At 40.9% G+C, this 18,089-nt stretch overlaps 1 protein-coding gene across 1 annotated transcript; it reads left to right on the top strand.

Annotated features, from left to right (window-relative positions):
• Nucleotides 1-10,617: 10,617 nt before the first annotated feature.
• On the top strand, nt 10,618-13,578 carry galr1a (galanin receptor 1a). The gene is made up of 3 exons (XM_058619504.1): nt 10,618-11,376; nt 12,742-12,807; nt 13,201-13,578. The coding sequence occupies exons 1-3, from the start codon at nt 10,735-10,737 to the stop codon at nt 13,555-13,557; spliced, it is 1,065 nt and encodes a 354-aa protein (XP_058475487.1). The 5' UTR covers nt 10,618-10,734; the 3' UTR covers nt 13,558-13,578.
• Nucleotides 13,579-18,089: the final 4,511 nt, after the last annotated feature.

The following is an 18,089-nucleotide window of genomic DNA, read 5'->3' as shown; positions in this document are numbered from 1 at the left end:
GTGTGTCTGTGGGGGGGGGGGGGGGGGTCCATAGAACTGGCTGGTCTCCAAACATTCTTTGGAGCTGCAGTGTCTGTGTCAGTCACTGCCGCCCTCTGCACTGGCCTGGCCATTGTTCCTCTCCTCGTTTGCCTCACCCCGGCCGCAGGAACAACGAGGGTTATCACTGAGTGTGAACTCACAGCCTGATGCTGCTCTGTGACACCATTGTTGAACTGGCCTCATTTATCTTCTTCATGGTCTGTGTTTAAACTGGACGTACAGTCGCCCACATTAACATATGGAGGCGCCTCGATGAAAAAACTCTGTGAATGGGTGACTCTGCACATATTCTGTGATGTTGGTAAAAGTCATATAGCCAAGCAGAAAGGGAATTAGGCTTGTGAACCACTGAGCGAGGTACCCAATCCCCATTGCTCATTGGTAATTGGACACTCTAAATTGACCCCAGCCACAGGGGGAAACAGTCACTGTAATCCTTGTATTGGGCCTAGATAAATGGCAATTCATGTTAATATTATTAGCCAGGTGTTGTCTGTGTCCATGGGCCCAATGGGTCGGTGAAGGTTCTCAGTCATCCAGGTCATAATCTTCTTCAGCAGTTAGCTGTGGGGGACTGGACTTGCTTGAGTTGAGTTGAAGACCTCTTATCCAAGTGAGGAACCAGGTATATGACCTCTGAGGCTAATACCCAATGGCTCAGAATCCGTCCCAGGGTACAACCCCTTAAAAATGCTCAATAAAAGGTGAGAATTTTGGTCATTTTCATTAGAGCTTTTGTCAGTAATTGTGCTGGTGGTCTTGTAACCCCTTACACTTTGAGTGTCCATATCCTGGGGCTCAATGTGCTTGATCATAGCACTTTACTAGCACAACATACTAATGTTTTACAGATATAAGCAAAGAAACGAGGTGAACCGAAACAGAAGTGGGTTTTCAACAGCCTGGCCCTGAATCTGAAAGTGTGGGAAAGGGTCAGTGAAGGTGGTTGAGGCCCGGGCCGACCGGCTGATGATGTTGCACAAAAAAGCAGCGCTCCCGTGGCGTGAATGAAAATTGGCGTTTGGTGTGAACGCAGCATTAGTCTGATGCTAACGTTACTCCCAAAGCTAACTGAAAGTACCAGACACATCAATGTTTAATGTTTGATAATTACTGTACATGTATTAGGGTTCTTTAGCCATAACATGCACGGTTTTATGAATTAAAACATCACATAATTAGAATATAATAACACATGAAATACAGTAGGCTAATTCAATTTTGGGTCAGATGCTCTTTTTTTTTTTTTTAGTCCTGCTCTTGATTTCATTCATTAAATCTGCCAATATGTGTGTAAATGTTATTTTTTAACCCATCACAGCTCCACATGAAGCCCTGCATGTGTTTTCTGATTCAGAGTGGCCGCTGTGAACAAAGCAGGATCTGTTGCAGGATAAGTTGTGTCAGAAAACACCCGCGCAGCATCAGAATATTAATATTTTTTGAAAACAGATGCCCTTTTTGTTACGGCTGCTCCTTATTACCAATCAGAAAAGTTGCTTTAAGGGAGGAAAAATGAATTGTTCTGTTTGATGCTGCTGTGGAGTGTAATGACAGATAAATCTGTTTTTAATAAAGAGAGCAGGGAGAGTGTAATGACATGTAATGTAATGTAATGTAATGAGAGTGTTAGACATCACTTCTCTGATCACCTTTTTGTTGCAAAACAACTTCAGAGAGGAGATAAACTGAAATAAATTGAAGTTAAATCTATAAATCTCCAATGTAAATAAACATTTGTGGCATCATTTCCTGTATTTTTATTATAAACCTTGAATTTTCCGCATAATTCTTGCTGCTGTAACTCATTGTACATGCTGTACATGCTGTATTTTATTCATTTATCCCCACATACCTCACTATCATTCATATTGTTCCTACTTTTATATTAATGTATCTATTTGTAAGTTAAATATTATTGTTATTCTTCTTTTATTACACTATCGTGCACTGTTGTTTTGCACTGCTATTGCATGGTTTTGCTCCTGACTGAGGTCAGTGGAGCCAACATGGCCGCCCTGTTTCCTGCACATGTAAATAAAAAGGGTATAGACTCAGGGGCAGCCGTGTTTGTCCACTCTGAACTCGTGCACAGTGCTCCGTCTGTTCGTCCCGCAGAGCCCGAAGCCTCAGCGCAGCACCCACGGGGACTCGCAGAGGGAGGGAGCAGGAATGTTGAGAGTGGGATGACCACACTGCCTGTGCCCTCATGTCCAGAAGAGTCTTGGATTTGTTCCTGGGGCTGCAAAGGCCGAGGATAACCGCACGGAAGACAATAGCTGCCATGGTCGAGAGCTGTGGGACACAAACGCGGGAGATATCCTTGAACTCCGACAGGAATGTCAATCTTGACCAAGACGCCTACTGAGAGAGGCAGCTGAATATCTATCTGTTAATGGAGAGAAAGAGGGAAAAGAAAGGCTTCATCTGTTCTCGTGCAGAATATGACCACAGGAGACCGTTTGGCTTTGCTTTTAATGTAGTTTGTTGAAATGGTTTTTATAACCTCTGCAAACTCTGTTAGTGAGAGCAGGTGCGGTCATTAACCTTGGGAGTTTCACGTCTCAGAAGATGGGATGAGAAGATCGGATAGTTAGACACGTGGGTCATTGTTAAAGATGAAATCTAAGCAAAGGTCTCAAAGAATACATGACTTCTTCAGCATCATGATGAACCACAGGTCTCTCATGATGGAATATTCTGAGGAACCATATTGTTGTCAGAGTCATGTTGGTCACTGCATTTTCAAAAATGTATGCTTCATCACAGGTCTGAACCCCAAGAACGCTCAGATCAGATGAGGAATTAAAAGACTCAAAATCGAAATTATATCTTCTAAAACCAGAGTGTTCTTTATTAGCTAAGGAACAACATGTCCTACAAGATGAAATACTGCACCTTCTCTTAGAAGATGAACCATAGAGAAAACTGTGAATCATTGTAAAAACAGTGAAGTGAATCTTGATGATGATGAAACCAAAGATCTTGCATGATCTCAGAAGAAAAAACACATGGTCAGAAACCCGCGAGTCATCGTTACAGATGGTTCATTACAGGGCTGAACCACAGACCTCTACATCAGATGATTTAACAAAGGTCATGCTGAACCACAGGTCTTACATGATGGAATATTCTCCTCAGAAGAGGAACCATTGGAATGTTGGTCACTGTAAAAGACTAGTGGTTCATTTTCAAAGATATTTGTTTTACTTCCCAGGTCTGGACCCCAGAACTCTACATCATCAGTTGATGAAATACATCTTCTATAACCTGAGACTGAGTAAACCACAGGTCCTACAAGATGAAATACCTGGCTTTCTTCGGATAGAAGATGGACCGTACATTGCGACAAACAGTCACAGTTATAAAAAAGCAGAGACATATGGAAGCAAAGGTCTCAAACGTTGCACTACGTCATATAAAACCAAGAACCACAGGTCTTGCACAATGATATAACCGTTTAGGAACATGAACCATATGGTCTGATACGTGTGGATCATTGTAAAATATAAGAGAACCGTCAAAGAGATTCAGATACATATGGAAGCAAAGGTCTCAAACATTGCAGTGCATCGTCCAAAACCAAGAGCCACTTCTCTTGCACGATTAAATCCCTGTGTATATACAGTATATATATATATATATATATATATATATATATATATGTATATATGTATATATACATATACATATATATGTATACATGTATATGTATATACACATTCCATATACCATTCAAATCCAACCCTTCATTCAATCCGTCCAATCCCAGCTGTCACTGAGTGATGACATCATAACTATGACGCTCAGTAGCTGATGTCATGGCACAAACTCAATGCAAACCATTGCAAACATTTAATTACAGATGATTTTTTCTATGACAAAATATCTGATCAATTAAGAAACTGAGTAAACTGTAATTAACTTATACTAAAAAAATATCCAATGGATTTCTTCCCCCTCACTGTGATAAACAACTCAATGCAAATATCTCACTGGTCAAATGCCAGTGATTCCATCAACATTTGGCTGAAGTGGTCGCAGGAGGCCGGAGAATAATGCTGTCATTTGTTTAGCGCCGCAACAATATCATGCTCTCTTGTTTCAAACGGCGGATATTTCTGAGTAAATAGAGGATTGTTGCACATATCAGAGCTGGGGGTTTTCTTCTCTTATTTTAAACGCTCGAAAAACAAACTTTAAACACTGTTGATTTTCATTATTATTTTTAATGAATTTCTCAAGTTTAACAGTAATGTATAAGTCTGTCACTTTAAGTGTGTTCACGTCTCCATTTTGCATTTTAGTTGTAAGTCACTTTGCCTCTGAAAACTGATCGTAATCTTGTATAAAACATGATATAATATGAAATAATATAAGAAAAGAAAAAATGAAATGAAAGAAGATGAAAAGGTAATGAAGAAATAATATGATCTCATTGTACCTGCAGACATTAAAGTCATTCACACTGTTTCAGATCCATTAAATGAATTGATATCATTTTTTAAAAGGCTTCTGGTGTAAAGACAGTGACGTCGAGTAAAACCTGTCACCTTTTCATCATGTTGTTGGAAAGAATTGGACACAAATGACGGTTCAGACCAGGGTTTGTGTATTTTTCTTATCTAAGAAGTGACTCTAAAACAAGAGCCATCCATGTCACCTCAGAATTGTCTTCTGACTGATGGAAAACATCCTTCACTGTTCTGCAAAAAAAGGGTTTTCTTCACTTTCACACATTCATGCAATTGGAAAAATAAATGATAGGCTTGTTATTTTTTTGTGTGTGTGAAAACACAAACTTGACAGGATTTCACTGCCTGATACCTGATAGTTTGTACTTGAACAGCCTGTTGTTTGTGTTGTTTTCATTAATTCTACAGCTGCAGCCATTCTGGCTCTTTGTTGCAACTTTTACAAAAAACATAAATGAGTAGATTTTATATACGATATGACTGTAATGGACGTGTGTGTGTCATGACCTCTGAGTTTCTGTTTCTGATGCTTTTGTTTGGACATTTATTTCGACTTTAATGTCGTAATCCTTGGTGTTTTAGTTCTTTTCTTCTGGTTTCCTGTTTGTTTAGATTACCCCCCCGGTCCTGTTCTCGCTCCTCTGATTGTCTGCTCTGCTCTAATGTGATTCACCTGTGTGTTCAAACATCCCTGCCCTCCACATGCATTTAATCCCTGCATGTTGTCCTCTGTGTCTTTGTCAGTTCATCCTGTGCATTCACATGTGTTCTGCTTTGTTCTAGTTTCAGCTGCTGCTGCTGCTGCTGCTGCTCAGTGTGTTCTCATGTGTGGTTTTCCATTACCTTATCTCGCTGTTTCTGCCTCCTTTTTGTTCACTTTTATTTTTTGCCGAAAAGCTCACAAATCTCTCCCCTACATTTTTGCAAACCTCACAAAGAAGATAAAAAGAAAACATTTCTTATTTGAGTATACAAAATAAAGCTTTGGGTACATCAAGTATTTTTCACATTTATATTTAGTGTGGTTTTGTGCTGAGAACAACATGGCTGACTCTGGAAAAAACTGATTTTAAGCCACTTAAAAAAGGATCAGTTAATAAATGATACACCTTCTTACATCTCCTTCATCTTAAACATGTGTTTGCTGCTTTATCTCACTGTTAAACATCATTTTCTGACTGAAAACTGAAGTTCAGAAACTGTTTGCTCTCCTGTACCCAAGTCCATAGAGAAAATCAGTGATTTTAGCTCACAGGGACACATAAACTGCTGCTCCACTGCTGCCTCGTGTGGTCGGTTTGTGTCACTGAGGTAAATCTAAATAAAGAAGTCACAAAATGACAAATTTGAACTCACTAATGGAGTTCAGCTGTGGATCAACGACTCCCGTGTGCCATCATTTAAAATCTCATGATTTTCTTTTGTGCAGGTGAGGGAGCAGTTTTTACGTAGAGACACAAAACCCAAGTTTCCAGTCAGAATCGAGTGTGTAAAGGTGAAATAAAAGCTGTGAACATCATCTTAAGATGTTGTAGTTTCAGTCAAGCAAAGGTTTTTATTTGATGAACTTTATGTTAAGTGGCAGAAATTGTTTTTTTCATCGTGTTTTCTGTGTCCAACACTGAACCTTTAAATAGTTCTACTGGTGGCAGAGGTGAATATGGACTAACAGTGAATGTTCTAATGCATTTAAAAGCACTTTACATCCATGGTTCTCAAACTGTGGTGTGTGCACTTCCAGTGGTACGTGAGCTTCCTCTGGTGGTACTTGGAGGAAAATCATAAATACTGTTCTACTGTATATACCAGGGTATGTGACTGGAGTGTGTAGAAGATAAAACAAATGATGATTAATCTAATATCACTATACGAGTGTGTGACGTATATGCAGGGCCGGCTCTTGGCATAGGCGATATAGGCGGTCGCCTAGAGCGCCACCTGCTGGAGGGGCGCCGCGAGGCTTTTTTTTTTTAAAAAAAAAAAAAATATTTTTTTTTTTTTTTCAATGAAAACAAATTTTCATTGTTTTAAATTTTTTAAAACAATGAAAATAAAAATGATTTTCTATTCCCAGTCGCCCTCATTTGTGTGTTCTCTCTTGAAAATAATAAATATTAACAAATGAATAAACAATAATGTTCCTAAAATGTGGTGCTGCTGAATCACATGACGGGTGACCTCAGGGTCAGAGCAGGGATCAGAGGTCAGGTCACAGACAGGTGAAGCTTTTGTTATTAACGACATGAAAAGGCCGTCCAAGCCCTCGGGAGCGCCCCCTCCCCAACACACACGGGGGGGGGCGCCGGAGAGCAATCTCGCCTAGGGCACAAAATTAGGTAGAGCCGGCCCTGCGTATATGTGAGGAAGAGGAGGAGGATGATGACGAGAGAATACATCTGCCTCCTGTTGAATCCTCACAATTCACATGAACATTAATTTGACATTGAGTAGAAGGTGTGTTTTTATTTGATATGAATGTCTAAAATCAGTTTATATATAGAACACTTGCTGTGGCCTATAGATATATATATATAGTGGCCTGAGCTTCAGCGGCTCGTTGGAGGTTGTTGAACACACACATTTATCTCTGTTTGAAAAGTCAACGGCTCCAGTGGAAATCTGATAACGCAGCTGTTTGTCTGCGCTCTGCTCCCAGAGTCACTTAGTGAAGATGAGTAATGATGCTGTAAACCCCTGTAGCTCCCCCTGCTGCTGGTGCGAGGAACTGTGAGGTGCAGATGTAATGAACTCATGATGAACTCACATTGTCCTGCTGAGACTGAAGATTGGATTAAATCTTCTCTTTACAAACACGTCACAGATGCTCACTCTTCATAAAATAATCCCAGGGTTATATTTGATATTTAAATCAAAAACTCCAACTAGTTTTTCTTTTCTAAAGGGGAAAAAAGGCCTTTGTCTGAGTGTATGATTTAGTGACATCTAGTGGTGATCTTGGAGGTTGCAACCTCACTTTCCTCACAACGTAGGATTATTGAACACATGTTTTGGAATATAAATATCCTATTGAATATCTCAGACTGCACCTTTAACCAGTCATATCAGTATCATAACCTTTTGTTAATCTGCCTGTGTTTAATATTTGAACAGAATTAGACCACCTGACCGAGGGAGCGTTTGTGTGTATACAGCAGTAGCACAGGGGGGCGGGTGGAGACAACAAACATTTATCCCACCATCAAACTGAACAACCAGGGGGTTTTTTTTGGAGCAAAAACACCCTTAAGTATAATACTTAAGTCAGAATAAGTTCATCCCCAGACACTGTTTTTCAGGTAATGATGACATTGAATCAATATTGACCGATAATCAGACCGAACTGACCGATAATCAGAATTAATCTCAGAAATGATTTAAGGTTTTCTCTTATTACTCTTTGCACATGAGACAGGCCTCTTCTCTGTGTTTAAAACTAGTCTCTTTTTATTGGCCTTTGACACTGTTTTATTTAATTTGATGTGTTTTTATGGTGGTTTTTTGTTTGGATGTTAGCTTTATCCATGTTTGTATGCTTTTTATTTTTTGTGTCTTTTAGTTGTCATCCTGTACAGCACTGTGGTTGTTTTAAAGTGCTCCCTCACTCTGGTCTGATAGTTTTGCTCGACGGACACAGCAAACAAATAATGTTACACTGATTTTATTCATGAAGAACAAACAGAGGCAGAATAATGCATTTAATGCTTTAATGATCCGCTAAAGAATGAACTGTTCTCCCATTGATCCGGCGTACTGCAGCTTTAAGTGTTCTAACCTCCCGTCCTCCCAGACTGATAAACTACCATCATTACTGTTTGTGCAGAAACAGAAAACACATCAAACCCTGTGGTCTGTCAAAGCTTAATCACACAAATAGCGATCTGTGGCTTCCATCCATTCAGCAGACAATGTACGGCCATTTGAAATGATTGGGGTAAATGACTGTGCTGTTGCTCTGCTCTGTTCCCGTGGCTCAGTGTCATGGTAACAACAGGTCTGGCTCTGGTCTGAGCTAAAAGGCTAACCACCGGAGAAGCGGACGGAGCAGCGGGGTCACGTGCAGCGTATCCTCCTCGTGTCTCTAACGAAGGACAATCCCAGAGGACGCAGTGAGGCGGGATCTGCTGTCGCGAAGTCGTGATGTCAGTCGATCAAAGTCGAGACGGGAATTGGGGAGAAGAGTCCAAACATCACGCCGTCGTGGTTCTGCTCTGTAAGAGGCAATTAAGTCTGTGGAGAAACAACATTTACAGAGTCCTGGAAGAGGCTCGAAACTGCATTCTCATGAAAGGCCATCAGGGGGCGACTCTATTGGTCATGAAAAAGTAACTTATTTAAAATGAAAGTCCACGAGAGAATGAGCATATTTCTTTGTTCCATGACTTCAAAATGTCCTCTGAAGTCATAGAACATGCAAACTTGTTTGTTCTGACCGCGTCGTGAACCCCCGTCTTCGATTCTCCACTTTCGTGTGGACGGCCTCTTTAAGAAAGTTCTGTTTCTGTGTGGATACAATTTTTTTTTTTACAGCAAACGGATCAGTTTTTCACGTCAATGGTGATGCCGAACTGATTCATGTCCAAATTCAGAACCACCGACTGTCTGTTATTTCTGGGAACACGTGGAATGTCGTGACCGTTCTATTTGGGTTCCGTTTCTTTTCCTCTGGGGAAAACAAGTGAAGAGTCGCCATGGAAACTTCATGTTGCTTCAGGACAAGAGCTGAAAAACCAATTACAAAACAAACCATCACCATCCCACAACTATAATAACCCTGTGATTTCTTTTCTCTCAACGGGCGATATAATGACTGAGATTCACTTTCCTCCTCTTCTTCCTCTTCAGGGAGAGAGAGTGTGAAAAATTCAGGTATAAACAATAAAAGCTCCAGCTGTGTCCAACCATCTGAGGACAAGCAGAGGAGATAACATCAGGCTCTGCTCTCGGGTTACATACAGAAAAGTGCATCATCTTTGTTGTCATGGTTTTTGTTCTGCAGCAGATCTGTCAGCTCCGGCCGCACTCGCATCCTCACACTTGCATAAAGATGTGTCAGCTGTTGTCAGATCTGCTCACAGCCGATCAGCGAAGGAGACAAAAGAGAGCCGAGGAAACGGGGGAAAAACAACAAGGCAGTGAGCGCGGTGGAGGAAAACAAAAGAATAATTTCAGCGCAAAGAAGTCTGAAGATTGTTCCCCTTGACCTTCCTGATGAGAAAATACTCCCAGATTCACTAAAATCGTTTAAATCACATGCTTTTATTTTTACTTTGTGTTATGTTTTTGTTGTTCTTTGTTTGCTTTTATTTGTCAGGATATTGTCTTGTATTTTATAGGTTTTTAAGTAATATTCTTCTGATGGACTATGTTTCACCAGTGGTGTGCACACACATTATGGGGGCAGGCACTCAAGTGAAATAAAAGGGGTACATTTTTTTATATAATATTCAGTTTGGTACCTGCTATAAATCACCAAAACACTTTGTGTAGTTAAAATAAATTGTGGGTCTAAACTGAGATTACGGGACGTGATATCAAAACATAAAATATCAGAATGAGAATGAGAATCGATATTTATTTATTTTGAAATATTGAAATATCTCAACAGCCATGTGATAAAATGCTGTGATGCCGAGTGAGTTTTCACAAAATGTCCTGAGAAACTTTGGACGGGAATAATTATTTTTGCGTTCCATTTGTAGTCGGAACTCTGAATTTCTGAGGCCGTGGTCAAAGTAAATTGGTGGTTCACATATTTCCATGTCATGTTTAAACGTAGACATGTTGCTACGCTGTGTTTGTGTTTCGTGAAAATACCAGAGTAGAGTTGTTGTTATTGGCTGCTAACAATGGCTAGCCCGAGATAGTTCCGACTTCCGACATAAATGGAACACAGGAGATGTTTTACAGACATTCATGTTCACCAGAGGATGAACTGAACTTAGTGATTAGTTAATCATTAACTAATGATAAAGTTGTAAAAATCATCTTTGCTCACAGCAGCGTTGAACTCTGGTCAGGTATTGGTGGGATTTGCTGCGCGTGAGTGTGGTGACGTTTCAGCTCTGGGCAGGAACATCAGGCTGCACGAGCACGAGCCCAGTCCAACATTCGTCCAGGAGAAAATGTGAGCTTCATGTAGAGGAAAACCTCTCGTCTTCTTCATCAACATGGAACTTCTCTGCGTTCACTGGGATTAAAAAGAAAAAGAGAGAAAAAGATGGAGAACCAGAGTGAGTCAGTCCACAGCAACAGTGTGAAGCTCCCGGCCAAACTCATCCTGGGTGTAGGTGTAGACAACTTTATTTCTCTCCTCATATTTGGGCTGATTTTTATCCTCGGTGCGCTCGGGAACGCGCTGGTGATCACGGTGCTGGCGCGCAGTAAACCGGGTCAACCGAGGAGCACGACCAACATCTTCATCCTCAACCTGAGCGTGGCGGATCTGTCCTACCTGCTCTTCTGCGTCCCCTTCCAGTCCACCATCTACATGCTGGACACGTGGGTGCTGGGCGCCTTCATCTGCAAGTTCATACACTACTTCTTCACCGTGTCCATGCTGGTCAGCATCTTCACTCTGTCCGCGATGTCCGTGGACCGCTACGTGGCCATCGTGCACGCCAGGAGGTCGTCGTCGATCCGGGTGGGCAGACACGCGCTGCTCGGTGTCCTGCTCATCTGGATCCTGTCTCTGGTGATGGCAGCGCCCGTGGCGCACTACCAGAGCATCGTGGAGCGAGAGGACAACACCACCTTCTGCTGGGAAGTGTGGCCCGGCCACCAGAGGAAGGTGTACGTGATGTGCACCTTTGTGTTCGGTTACCTGCTCCCGCTCGTCCTCATCTCTGTCTGCTACACAAAGGTGTGTGCGCACGACTCAGCGACTAAATTCATATAGTTATCATAAATAAGACAGTGATCATGAGCGATGTTGCATTTCTTTGCGCAACAAAGAAAATAAGCACAGAACATGTGCCATGTGTTCTTTGTGCGTGAAAGCGCACTTTTTCAGGTTTAAAATGGCTCAAAGTGTATGAAAAATCAAAAAAGGGAGTGTAACTGACGTGAGAGGAGATGATTTGCATGATCAGAACTAATCATCACGCTGACATGTCACTGCTAAAAAGGTGTGTGCGCAAGAGTCAACGACTGTATTCATGTAATTATCATAAATGAGTGATTATGAGTAATTACACGGTTTGGAAGAAAGAAATGACGCAGTGTGTCATGTTTTCTTTGTGCGTAAAAGCGCAAAAAAACTACTTTGGAAAGATGGATGAGTCAGAGTCAACGTTTGAAATAAACATCAAATGTTCACAGATTTTACAGTTTGGTACAAACAAGACACGCAGAACAGATGTGGATGTGGCGGAGTGTGACAGTGTGCCATTTTGTTTTTTGTGCGTAAAAGTGCAAAAAATATGTCCACAGATAAAGAGAGAGAATAATCAGTATCAATGTAGGTCAAATCTATAGAAGGGATTTGATTATATATTTTAGAGTTCGACCTATTGACTGATATTTCGGAATCAGTGCAGATGATAACTGATATTTGTTGGTGACTTTTCTCTTTTTCTTCCAAATCTTTCATGGTTTTGACTCCCTGTGCGGATTCTGTGTCTGCACTTATTATAAACAACTGATGTCATAATTTAATGGTTTAAAGTCTGGGTGACAAAAATAGAGTTGTAGTGACTGAGCAGCATTTTTCAAGTTTCTAAGAAAGATAACGATTATGTTTTAAAAAGGCAAACGTTTACCTATTTCTGGTACATTTGTCAAATCTGGTGCCATAATCTGACATTACCTAGTTTTTTTTAATGCAGTTGTAAAGAGCAGCGGTTCCCAAATACTGGGGCGGGACCCACAGTTGGGTCGCAGGGGATTTTTTTTTGGGTCCCTGAAAATAAAAGCATTTCCAGCATTTTTCCCAAGCTAACCTTTTAGTTCAGATTTATGTTCATATGTTTAAAATAATGTGAATCAGTTTTAATTGATTTACTGACCATCTTTTAAGTATTTTTTGTTTACAAAATCAAAATGCAGACAGATACGGCTGTAAATGTGATGCTTTATATAATGATTTGAGCCTTAAAAAGTGTCTCACCACTGGTCATGTCAGGTTCTTCTATTCACTGTTTACGAGCAATAAAACCAAAAAGTAGGTCAACGGCTTTCTCGTCTTAATCCTCATCTTGTTCTTTTTTTTTTTTTTTTTCAATTTCAGGTTTTAAAACATCTGCACAAGAAGCTGAGAAACGTCTCTAAAAAGTCAGAGCTCTCCAAAAAGAAGGTCGGTGCCAGTCTGTTTTCCTGTGTCTACATTTATGAGCACATTTCCCTGATTCCTCCTTTAATGACCGACGGTCGACTGATCGTCGGGTACACGGCGGTCACTGAAGGACAAGGTTTTTCACCCTGCTGAAAATGCTTTATCTTGAGTGTTCAGAGCAGGAAAAAGAAAGATAGCCACATTAGAATTTGCTGAAACCACTCACCGTCTTCTTGTGTTTGACTTTTGACTGGAGCGGCCATAAAATGAATGTGTCTTTTTATTTTATTTGATCAGGTTATATTACCCATCATTATCTTGCTCCTCGGCTTCCTCCACAGACAGTCCAGTCACAGGTAAATTTGATCATGTGACGTTATATTACCCATCATTACCTGCTCTTTCTTTCCACAGACTGCTCAGACGGTGCTGGTGGTGGTGGTGGTCTTCGGCCTGTCGTGGCTGCCTCACCACGTCGTGCACCTGTGGGTGGAGTTTGGCTCCTTTCCGCTGAACCAGGCCTCGTTCCTCTTCAGGATGGTGGCTCACTGCTTGGCCTACAGCAACTCGTCCGTCAACCCCGTCATCTACGCCTTCCTGTCGGAGAACTTCAGGAACTCCTACAAGCAGGTGTTCCACTGCCGCACGCCGAGCGAGTGTCCGCTGCATGACACCCGCGACCACCGCAGCAGGATGGAGCCCGCGGCTCCGCCTGCCAACCTCAGCGTGAACCACAAAGGTCACGACTCTCATATCTGTAAGATGCTTTGATCCTGAGAGCGCCCCCTGTTGTTTGTGTAGATTATGACTGATACTGGAACCGCGAGGCTGATGCCAACGGTGATTTTTGAGAGTTAACTTTCAAACACAAACAATGTTTGTCTACTGTGTTTCTCTGTGTGGCAGTGGTTAGATCTCGTGTCGCCCGGTGACATTCCTGCGCTGCAAACAGGAAGTGATTTGAGAAGGCAACAGAAATACTAAGCTGGTAAAGAAGTTTGACTGAAAAAGTAGCGGCAACGGAAAGTTTAAGAAGTGAATTCTAAATGCTCCTTGTCCCCGCCCACCTCTGCTGTTGTGGTGAAGATATAACTGGTCGGGTATATATTATGGTCTGTCCCAGTTGTAGTCCGAGTTCCTTTAACTGGAACGCCACCCCGACTCGCACCGACTTCGCACGACCCCGATTTACCTGTTCTTCTTTTACGGAACTTGCTAACAATGCAGTGCTGCCCCTAGTGGCCACAACTGTTATGCCACATCATCCACGTAGCAATCGATTTATAGTTAAAAACGTATATAAATGACTTAACGATTGATAATCGATAACAAATAAATTTTTTGGTGGACGTTTATGCCTCAAAATTTGGCGGCAAAAAAACAAACAAAATCTATCTTTAAAGAACTGCTTCTCCGTGCACTGAACATTAGGGGGCGGAGTTTGTAAAATAAAAATGGAATTACGGCCTTTATTTCAAAGCATTGTAAATATACATACAGTATATGAATGAATAAATTAGACAAACAAATGAATAATTGACTTCTTAAATAAGACGCATAATGGCTTTCATGTATGAATGTGATGTAATCACTGTTTTCCAGAGCAGCAGCCTCATCCCCGCTGATCTTATAGATTGCATATTACTTCCTGTTTATCCCCGAGGCTGAACAGGTGATTCTGCAATGCAGTCGCTACTGGGGCTGAGAAAATGGGAGCAGTGTTTCTGTCCCAGAAAAGAAAAGGATTTGCATATGAATGTTAGCGTTGTATGTGCGCAGAATAAAAGGATTGGACGTGTGAAACTGTGATTTGCTGCAAAGGCAGCGGGGGACGGATAATAATGTCTGTACATGTGAGGCTGTTTAAAAACATATATCACCGTGTGTCACATGTGACGCCCTGCTGTTACTAAGCAGGGAAACAACGTATACTGTTCAAATGACTGAGGAGAAAAATTTATTATCTATATATACAGTATATAAATATATATATATATATATAAATATTGTAATTATTATATTTAAATTCTTGTATCAGTAACTGTGTGTCGTCGACTACTGACTTTCATATCACAAAAGTATAATAAAATAATGTTTTCACAATATTTTTGCCGTCTTTTTTTTTTAAAAATATAAAGGCTCTTCTTATTTCATGCAAGTTTAATTTTACTCATACTGTTGTAATGTAAGCAAAGTCCTTCACGGAAATCGTCACAGTTACTTCTCTGAGTGGGTATTCCAGATTAAAATGACCAGGCTGCCATTGAAATGAATGGGTAATGGGCTAAAGGGTCAATTTCAATGATTACAGGGACATTAAATCACATTAAAACATTGTTAATAAGGTAAACAACATGTTTCTTGTCTTTCACTACTCATGCACAAGGTTTCACGACAATAACTTTTCAATAAATAATTGCAGTTATCCCATTTACTTCACTTATATTTCTACTGTTAGAACTGTAAGCTGGTCGTCACAGTTTTGAAGCCCAAATATGTCCAACTGCAGGATGTAGGAAAACACGCCCATGGAAAGACACGCCCCCTAGAAAACACGCCCACTTAGTGCTAACTGTCTAAAATATCAGTGGTCAGTGGAGTTAAGGCCCATTTATACTCTTGGCAAAAGACAGAGACAGACGGAGCCTTTCTTCCGTACTTTGTGTTCATTTCTGGAATTTTCAACTTTACTCAAGCAAGTCCACCTGCTTTTTGTGCCAGCAAAACACACGTTGTTATTGACTTATTGCTAACAATAGCTAGCCTGGAATTACATCACTCCCACGTCAGACTTCCGACCTCTGATGTAAATGGAATGTACCATAAACCAAGTGAGAAGTAGAAGTTCAAATTCCCACAGACTTACTCTCAAATTGAGTATTACAACAAATAGTCGCCCCCTAGTGGATATTCAGTGTATTCTGACTTCCTGTGTGACTTCACTGTAGGAAACTTTTTCCCCCCCATTTTGTACGTATAGTCTTTGGCTCCACTGTGTACCATTGTCGGTTTCTGACACTTTATCGCCAACGGACAAAACTCAGAACAAGATACAAAAGCACGCAAAATCAGAAAGTACAGTGCTGCGTTCCATTTACATTGGAATTCGAAAGTGGGAGTGACGTCACCTTTCGCGTTAACCACTTCCCTGTTGAGAAGTTGGAAGTGTAAATGTTTCAGCGGTATTACTCAATGCATCTGCCAAGATCCCGAGATACTTGAGCCCTCCTCCCTGACCAGCAGTGGGCAGTTCACCCTTTTTTCCGACTGAGAACCATGACCTTTGACACTCTCCTGTGAGGTCACCGCCTGCCTCAGAGTTTCTGAGTTAAAAATCCATGGTCAGGAGGTTGTTCCTTCTTCAGGAACCTCTGGAATTCTGGAATTCTGGAGTTCTGAACACAAATGGAGTGCAGCAAAGGTTTCCAGACAGTTACACACTTCAAACTCTCTTTTTACCACTTCCACTCGGAAGTGATTCGCCCACAAATGGCTCCCATTATTGTACAGAATATATTTGCTCCTTCATAATCAGGCGTGGACTGTGGAAGAAAACCTGAGCACAAAAAATGTTTCTCAGTCCTCGAATGAAAAAAGCAATGACGTCTTCTTTGAATTCACTGCTGCTTTCATCCGTGTTTTTGTTACATAAAGCACTTAGTGAGTGAGAAAAAGGCTGTTTTTCATGGACGGAGTAAAAGAGACCTGGGTGACACGGTGAAGCAGCAGCAGCATCACTGAGAGGCGATGAAAGGCTGATGTTTCATCATCGCACAGCTTTTTCAGGTTTGATTTTAAAAGGAAAATGATTTCCCTTTTATTCTTCAGACTCTGTGTTTTTATGACGTGAGGTCATTTTAACCCACAGTCTGTGACCAGTGAGGACAAAAGGTGTTTTAACCACGTTTGACCAGCAGAGGTCAGGCTTACACAAGTGTTGACAGTTTCTTCCATTCTCCCTCCCAGAATTTCCCTCCCTCTAATCCTTTCTTCCTTTTTGCATCTAACTCTTCCTTCCTCCCTATTTCCCTCCCTCTCATCCTTCCTTCCTCGATCTCACTCCTTCTTCTTACCTTTCTTTATCCCTTTCTCTCTCCCAGCATCTCTTTCTTCCTTACTCCCTTCCTTATTCCATTCCCTACCTCTCAGCTTTCCTTCATCCCTCCTTCCCTCCCTCCTTCCTTTACCTCTCTGAGCTTTGGTTTCTTCTCGTTCCTTGATCACCTCTTCTTAATCAATATCTCTCGTGTCCCTCCAGTGTCAGCTGACGTCTCTATTCGTCCCCAGAGACTCACACCCTGTGTCCGCCGAGGCCTTCATAAATAAAGCGGGTTAATTAGATATGAATTGATCGCGTGGCCGCCGCGGACGTTTCATCCATCTCACTAAAAGCTGTTTAACAATAGATTACCAGCCAATCTTTCCCCGCGGAGCCACAGAGAGTGTGGTTCGTGTCATAAATCTGCTCAATAATAATAATAATAAACATCACTTCAGTTCATTTTATTTTTTTTTATTATTTCAGAGCTGGAGGTCGTGTTTTTAATAGAGACGAGGTTATGAATCATCACTGGACCTCATGGTGGAGATTTATTCACTCTGTTGTTTCACACACTCAGTGATAATTCTCTGATTTTTTTCTTTTTTTACTGAGGACATTTGAATTTTATTTAAGTTTAAATGTTTAAGTTTTAAGTTTTGGTGTGTTTTAATTTTGCCTTTCCTCAACCTTTATTCAGCTGAAATTGTCCTCTTTTTTTTACACCAAAAAACACACTTTTCCTACTGGAGAAGAATTTTGGGACCTTTTCGTCTTTGCCTTCCTGGTTATTGTTAAAGTAAAAACTACAACTTACAGCAAGGTCAAACTTAAATGACCTGGGGGTCAGTAGGTGTCAACTTGACTTGACTTTGGTATCGTTTTCCATTTCTTCAAAGTACCTCCTCAACGTGGACGGCTGCATGAAACTGTTGTGACATGGTTTTATATTTGTACAAACTAGTAACTTTTTTTTTCCGGTGTACTGAATCATCAGAATCATGTGCTGAATCATTAGAATCATGTGCTGAATCATTAGAATCATGTACTGAATCATTAGAATCATGTACTGAATCGTCAGAATCATGTACTGAATCGTCAGAATCATGTACTGAATCATTAGAATCATGTAGTGAATCATTAGAATCATGTACTGAATCGTCAGAATCATGTACTGAATCGTCAGAATCATGTACTGAATCATTAGAATCATGTAGTGAATCATTAGAATCATGTACTGAATCGTCAGAATCATGTACTGAAT

This window comes from Solea solea, chromosome 20 (genome assembly GCF_958295425.1).
Source record: "Solea solea chromosome 20, fSolSol10.1, whole genome shotgun sequence".
Taxonomy (NCBI): Eukaryota; Metazoa; Chordata; class Actinopteri; order Pleuronectiformes; family Soleidae; genus Solea; species Solea solea.
Note: the sequence above shows the minus strand (reverse complement) of the source record. Positions and strands in the feature narration are given on the sequence as shown.

Coding starts and splice junctions, on each gene's coding strand:
- galr1a (XM_058619504.1), top strand. CDS start 10,735: ATGGAGAACCAGAGTGAGTCAGTCCACAGCAACAGTGTGAAGCTCCCG. Junction 11,377..12,741: donor TCTCTGTCTGCTACACAAAG/GTGTGTGCGCAC, acceptor TTTCAATTTCAG/GTTTTAAAACATCTGCACAA. Junction 12,808..13,200: donor CAGAGCTCTCCAAAAAGAAG/GTCGGTGCCAGT, acceptor TTCTTTCCACAG/ACTGCTCAGACGGTGCTGGT.